Source organism: Sinocyclocheilus rhinocerous, unplaced genomic scaffold (genome assembly GCF_001515625.1).
Source record: "Sinocyclocheilus rhinocerous isolate Xijiao unplaced genomic scaffold, SAMN03320098_v1.1 scaffold271, whole genome shotgun sequence".
NCBI classification, from domain to species: Eukaryota; Metazoa; Chordata; class Actinopteri; order Cypriniformes; family Cyprinidae; genus Sinocyclocheilus; species Sinocyclocheilus rhinocerous.
Genome location: NW_015657574.1, coordinates 1,736,857 through 1,744,480, shown reverse-complemented (window position 1 = coordinate 1,744,480; position 7,624 = coordinate 1,736,857). Strand labels below are relative to the sequence as shown.

The window sequence follows — 7,624 nt, the reverse complement described above, 5'->3', positions numbered from 1 at the left end:
TCAGATAAATAGCCTACATTAAAACTACAGTACTGATGTTGTGCTGTACAGTACAGTACAAGCAGTGGTGTAGTGGTGCCTGGAGAAGTGGGTATACGCCGTATACCTGCGTATACCCTCCACTACACCACTGAGTACAAGTAATAAAACATACTTGACGTCCACTGTAGTGTAACTCCAGTAGCCTACAATTGCAGTTGAGAAAAAAAAATGGAAAAGGTAAACATTTGGCAAAAAGGAACACAGTAGTAGTAAAGTAGTAGGCTACTATTATGCATTTCACGTTTGCAGTATTAGTGTGGTTAAAAATACAGTGCCACTGCCAAGTTATCACACTTGTAGGCTACTACACTTAAAAAGCAACTCTAATACATCCCTTCAGTAGTTTAAATGTGGCTAAGTTACTTTTTTTCATTCTTAATTGTTGTGTAAATGTGTTAGCCTTTATTACTGTGCGCTGGTTTACAAGTTAACACAACGAGCAAAACGTCACACTTTCAGTTTGTTCCAACCCGAATGTTTACCCGGAATTAGCCATATTTAGAATATTATGCCGTAAGTAAACGTAATCAATTACAACACGACAGTCCAAACCATTCAGTAGATGCTCTAGTTCTAAGTCCATTTCGATGACGAACTTCGATTGAACGCTCTGACGTTCCAGCCGCTCTGAGCTGCTGTGGCATGCTGTCTCCATGGAAACCAGTTTAGTTGGTGCAGTGCGTTTGCCTGGTTTGAATATTCCTGCTAGCTAGCACATCCACAATATAAAAGACGTAGCTTTTATGAAACGATCCGTGTTTCCATTTGAGCTAGATTTACAGAGGATTACTTGAGGTGAGCATGGAGTAGACAAAATGCACGGCTTTCTCGGGAGGAGTTTTTTCGACAGGCCATTTTTTTCAACTTTGTTGTCGTATTGTTAGCGAGCTAACGTCAACCGAGGCAGGTGAACAGGTATGTGTGACCAGGTTAACCTGCAAATGTAGTTTACGCCAGGTGTGCTCTTACATTTAGGAATATCAGGGATCTTTTCTTCATATGACAACAGCCATATCTGGATGGTTTTTATCATAAGCGGGGGAAGGATTTCATTTTTGATCACCAGCACGCGCTGACCATTAGCACTCGACATCTCGAGCTGCTCCAGTGGAGAAACGCGCACCGAATCCATCTTTTTCTCGGAAAGTAAGCAACACTTCTATCGCAGAAATCCCTTACTATGTGCCGTCAGCGCACGCGCGTCAGCTGAAAGCGCGTGTAGAAACTGCACAAACAATTGAACACCACGCAAACAAATTGGTGATAGATCAAGCTTTGCAACCAGTGGGACGCGTTTGTCGTGGGAGGACCGTCCTCTCTTCATCAAAGACATCACATCAGTCATTCACTGTCAAGGAGCCACAATAATGACAGGACTTTGACACCTGCGTCTGACACATTGACTAAGACACTTAGGACAGATGTTTGTCAGGAAAATGACGCCGAGCCAGTCCAGTTTGTTTGGAGAGATAGATGACCTGCAGGATCTTACTTTCATCGAGAGACCCATACGCAGGAGCCTGAAGGTAACGTTATGTATAATATTTTCTTCTCTCGATAAATGAATGCTAACTATTTGCTTCGTATAGGCTAGTTCTCATTAACTCTGTAACAATGAGGCATTTAATGATTGAATGCTTGCTGTATCTTAAGAGTGGAGGATTTTTTTGGACGCTCAGGTGATTTCTTTACGGAAAGACTAAAAAAGAAAGCGCTTCCGCTTATTTTGTTGCACGCGCCACGACCGTTTATTCTACATTATCGCGTCGTACACTCTATTATCTTTATTTGAAGTAGTAACTGTACTAGCATCCTTAGGGAAGGACGGGGGTTGCCCACTTCAGTCTGCTGAGTGACGCAGTTTCTGTCAGCTGTCCGCATCACCGCTTCGCCTCCTCGTTTTCGCTCCTCACCACTGCGGAATAGAGGATTTCCACTTCAAACCAGAACGTTATTCCTATCACTACCGCAAATTCCTTCACGTAAAGCGGTTGTTCACATGGAGTTGTGTGAACGTCGTGTTGGGCGTCTCTGCAATCATGTACCTGGCAGCAGTGAAGTTGAGCAAGGATACTCTCTCATCTCTCAGCATCACGTATGCGGGAATAATGCAACGTCTACAGAGGGGGGTGTTTTCTGTCCCTTAGCTTTTTTTAATGGGGAGGTTCCAAAAAACATCATGGCTCTGAGAGCCCTAAAGTAATAGACTAGGCACCCACACATGGCTCCCGTCCCCCACACTATCTCTTCCCACGCAGTCCCTCTTGCCTTGCATCTTGCCTCCCTGCAGCCTCCTCACATATTTGGCTGAGTCATCTGTAAAGGAATCTTGCCCAGTTACTGGCCATTCTTTATTTAAGATGCACTACTTTTGCAGATTTTCGTCTTTGCTATGGAGACGCTCAACATTTTATGCTAATGACTTTTGCTTCCTTCTTTATTAGAGCACTGTGTCTTTTGTAAAGTGCTGATAGCAAGGCCAGTTTTCATAGCTGTTTGTCTTGTTTCCACTATTTGCAGACTGCAGAAGAGATTGACAAGCTCACTGTGGATGAAGATCTGAATGACATAGAGCGAGCAGTCTACCTTCTCAGGTAAAATATGACCCATTTGTGGTAGTGCCACTATGACTGATCTTTTCTGTAATTTTTTAGGGCTAGGTTTGTTAGTTTTGTTAGGTCCAAGTTTGCTAGATTAAATGCCGGTTCACACCAAGAATGCAAAATTGTAAAGATACATCCATACCAGTGAACGACAACCTTCTTTTTATTATAAGCGCAAGCTGCATGTCTTCTGACTTTTTAAATGCTTGATTTCTTTAAAGTCAACTGCATTCTGATTGGTTGTCAATGTTTTTATCGTTCATCAGCTTGAAAAAAGAATAATTCTGAATTCTATAAAGCTGTGATGTGACGGTAGTAGTGTCAGATCATTTCTTCCATACTGTGACATACATCAGAGTTAAAAGATTATCAAAAAAAAAAATGCATGGGAGGGACTTGTTTCCATCTATCGGTTGTTGATTCTCCCATTCAAACGGTCTCTGTTGCATAGACTTAAAAAATATAATGCAACCAAATGTCACCATTAATATTACCAATATACCTTTACTGACAAACAGGTGCCATTTTTATTTCTCTTGAAATATCTCTTGAACAAGTTTCAAACATAAACCTCTTAAGCCACATCATCTCATTCTCAGGTAGGAGGCTGAGGCCTCTAGGGTTGCCAGTTTTGTTTCTAGTTAAAACTATGCCATGCTTTGCATCATTAGTCAAGTCTATGGGTCCCAGATTGTCGAAATCAGTTGTGCTCATTACTCTTTCTTTCCACTCGACACTCTGGAAACTGTTTACCTCCGCCAGCATTGTTAGCTGCAACTGTTTAGCCAAATGTGTATCCGTGGTAAGCTGACCGCGCAACAACTTCTCAATGCTTGCTGACTGGCACAGAACATCCAGCTCAGTGGGTCAGGGCAGGCGGTGTCATCGCCACTGTACTAGTCTTATGAATAATAGATCTCTTGAATGGTCTCTCACTGATATCTAGGTAGAGCTACCATGATCATCTCGAAGGACTTCGGGGAGTCACCACTCTAAAGTTTCAATGTTACTGTCGCTCAGATGCAGGTTTAGCATTGATATAGTGTTATCTGATCATTAAAGTTGAATAGATATGGTGCTGATTACTAGGGAGACTGAGTTAAAATTTGATCAGATTTCCCTAGAATCTGCACATCTTGGGCTTGTCTAATCTTACAGTATCATGAATTTAAAGTTAGCAAATGCACATCAGTATATTCTTGGTTAAACTTTGTTTTAGTCGTGTTTTAGACAAGTTTAAGAAGTTTAAGAACATTCCAAGCTGAACACTGAACCAAAGTTATAATAGAGGGGACACTTTTAATGACTAGATTTTATTTATACAGTATAGTTTTTGTTCTTATACCTGTTTATCAGCATTAAGAGAACATAAACCAATACAAAAGGGTACTTCATGTAAATCTTATTTTAAAAGTGGTTTATATATCATGTTTAGAGGTGTAATATAGGTCTAAATGTAATATTTATGTATTTGAATTGCATATGATTTTCATTCATTCGGACATTAACAAGCGAGAAAACCTAATGTGATGCATATTTGTCAGTCATATATACTGTAAATGAAACTGGTAAAATTTCTGCACTCAAAAAAAATATCATGGCATAGTTTATTATTATTAATTTTTTGAATCTATTTGAATTTATCTAAATAATCATGTTTTCAAAATGCATTTATTGAAATTGCTTAGAATCAACATAAATCTGTTTCAACATATCAACATATTTTTGAGAACAATTACATTTATTTAGTAAAAAAGCACGAACATGGATAAAATATGGTTATTTGTGGAACAAGCAATATTCATTTAATTAGAATATATGAGAAATTGGATTTATTGATGATAAATGTGTAAACTTATACTGTATAACTGAAAAATATGCAGCACATTAATAGCATTAGTTTATTGATGCTAAAACTGTGGATGGAAAGTTTATATGCAATTCAAATACATAAATCCTAAATTTAGGCCTAAATCTTTTTGAGTGTATATATTAAAGGGGTCATATTTAGGGCTCTCAGAGCCATGATGTTTTTTGGAACCTCCCCATTAAAAAAAGCTAAGGGACAGAAAACACCCCCCTCTGTAGACGTTGCATTATTCCCGCATACGTGATGCTGAGAGATGAGAGAGTATCCTTGCTCAACTTCACTGCTGCCAGGTACATGATTGCAGAGACGCCCAACACGACGTTCACACAACTCCATGTGAACAACCGCTTTACGTGAAGGAATTCGCGGTAGTGATAGGAATAACGTTCTGGTTTGAAGTGGAAATCCTCTATTCCGCAATTTTTCCTTTCTCTTTGGAGTGTTACAAGCTCTTGGTGCATAAACGCGTTTCAGAAAGGCGGGGCATAGAGGAGAAACAATAATGTACAGTATGTGGAAAATAATGTGTTTTTTTTACTTTAAACCGCATAAACACATTTCATTACACCAAATACACAAAATAATGTTCTTTTTAGCAGCATCATATGACCCCTTTAACAGATTTTCATTTATCTGTTTGGCAGACATTTTTATCCAAAGCGACTACATTTCTATCAGTCCTTGCATTCCCTGAGAATCAAACCACAACCTTGCCGTTCACTTTTTTTGCTGCGTGAATTCTCAGTTAGTATACACCTTTTTCTTCAACGCGGAAGTAAGCCTATGGGTGAGACTTCCGGTTCATTAGCCGCTATAGGGAAATAACGAGAAGAATAACAACGTGCAGTAAACGAAAAATAGCTGGACACGGATGAGACCGGAAGCCAGACCCATAGAATTTACAAATGGCCACGCCCATTTTAACGGCAAGAAAAAGGTGGATACTAGACATATTTTCACATCATCAGTCTAGTTAGAGCACCATTGTTTTTGACATTTATGGAGTCAGCTTCTATGGTCCCGCTCCCTCTATTCAGTTCTTGTTCCCTAGTCATAGACATTGGCCATTGACATAGACATTGGTTTCCTGCTACTAGAACAACATAACAGCAGTTGACCTGTTATCTGATTACATGCTGTACACTTCCATGCTATATATATTATGCTTTTTGACCCAAATAGGCCTGTCGCAATAATCAATATATCGACTTATCGTGCAATATATGTACATGACCTCAATAATTTTTGGTGACGCAATATTTCGGCCATTATATTTACTTAAAAATTAATGTCACCGTGTTTTTTGCATTCCACTTGTGCCTGTGTCTTTTGCAGCTTCTCGTACATAATGTGGTGTAGTCATGAGGTGCTAGTTCAAATTTAAAAAATGCTTCTACAAAAAAAGTTTAATCTGCAGATATGGCCGTATTTATTCAAGTTTTTTAAGGTATCTAATATTTTGATACTTAATTTCCATGATAAAATTCTTAAAAATGTAAAGTTTGTTGTCATTTGAAAGTGTGTAGGCCTTCTTGCATTATTATGCTGTTACATTATGATTATATATTCAGTGACATAAAATGGTCTTTAAAATGACAATAATATCGCAATTATTTCTGGGGCAATATATCGCACAACAAAAAGTTGTTATCGTGACAGGCCTAGACCCAAAACTCAGACACTTCCCTTTTTTGAAGGTCTGATTTTGTCCGTCTTTAACCTATAAATCTCTATATTGCTCCTTGCCTGTACTAATTAAGTGCCAGAGTCGGTCCACAGCCCGAATCCCTCGGGTGGCAAACTAGTTCTGAGAACAATTTAATTGCCCCTGTTCGCTGTCCTTTGGCACGTAAAAGCAGGCTGCCAGAGCATCTGTAAGATGACGGGAAAGAGAGTGCTTGTTAAGAAATGGATGAATGGTTAAAAGAGGAGGTGTTTCTGATGTGCAGACACCTCATATATTATGGTTACGCAAACGTGGTGCCATCTTAGTGAGACATTTTTAGCATTTTGCACACCTATTCATTTTGTATTGTATAAATCAATATCATATTTCAGCGTATCAACATTGTCAAGTTGTTTGTTGTCTGTGACAACTTTGTAATTATTCTCAATTATAAAGTTTGCATAATCCACACTGATATCAAGTAACCCCTCAGAATGCCCAATTCTCAGGTTTACATGAGGTTACATGAGCCTAATGTCATGATTTTGTTATTATCTCACTGTCGTACACAATGCTTTTTAACATTTCAAATGCTTTGTATGCCTTGCAAAATGGAATTTTGGTCTCTTTATCAGTGATTCCCCTGATATTCTATGTAGTTGAAGCTTGCATGTGTCATTGGGCTTACTTTGCAAATATGCTACACTATGCTACATAAATAAGAGATTATACAACTCTGGAATTGTGCGTTTCAGTAACAGTTCGAGTAGCAGGTAAACACTCACTGCCTTGGCCAGAGAAGTTGCTGCTACCAGCTTTTTGGTACTGTGAGTTTAGATTTTTCCATTCTGGTGTGCTGATGTCAGGAACAGCACTGAATGCGTCACTGCTCTTGCTGAGAGTCATACTGATGAGGCTGCAGGGTTTTACTGTAAGACATGCTTTTTGTTGTTTGTGTCAGGACTTGTTTGTTGGAATGACTCTGTTAGGGTATTGTACACTCCAGGTGTTTGTTTAGCATGGCCCCAGTACCCCTGCTCATGTCTGTAACTACATGATCTACATTGACATTCATTAAAGGGGTCCTATTATGCTTTTTCACTTTTTCAACTTTAGTTAGTCTGTAATGTTGCTGTTTGAGCATAAAAAAGATCTGCAAAGTTACAAATCTCAAAGTCCACTTCAAAAGGAGATATTTTATTTAACAGAAATCAATTTTCAAAAACTACAACGAACGACTCGTTTGGACTACAACGCATATTTACTGGGATTTGTGATATCACAAATATCGACGAATGGGACGAGACCTGGTTGAGCTGCACTAGAGAAGGCAACGAGTGTTATCACTATGTCGGAGACACGCTAGCTTTCCCAAGGCAGACGAACTTAGAGTGGTTACAATCATCCGGGTTTAAATCGAGCTCAAATTGATTTGATTTTGAC

General features: G+C 39.0%; 1 protein-coding gene across 1 annotated transcript in view; it reads left to right on the top strand.

Moving 5' to 3' along the window:
* Nucleotides 1-711: 711 nt before the first annotated feature.
* Nucleotides 712-7,624, top strand: part of LOC107721330 (serine/threonine-protein phosphatase 4 regulatory subunit 4-like) — a 22,404-nt gene continuing 15,491 nt past the window's right edge. The window contains exons 1-2 of the mRNA XM_016529281.1: nucleotides 712-1,568; nucleotides 2,563-2,636. Of these exons, the coding sequence (XP_016384767.1) occupies nucleotides 1,464-1,568; nucleotides 2,563-2,636 (179 nt within the window). The 5' untranslated portion in view covers nucleotides 712-1,463. The remainder of the gene's footprint in view (nucleotides 1,569-2,562; nucleotides 2,637-7,624) is intronic.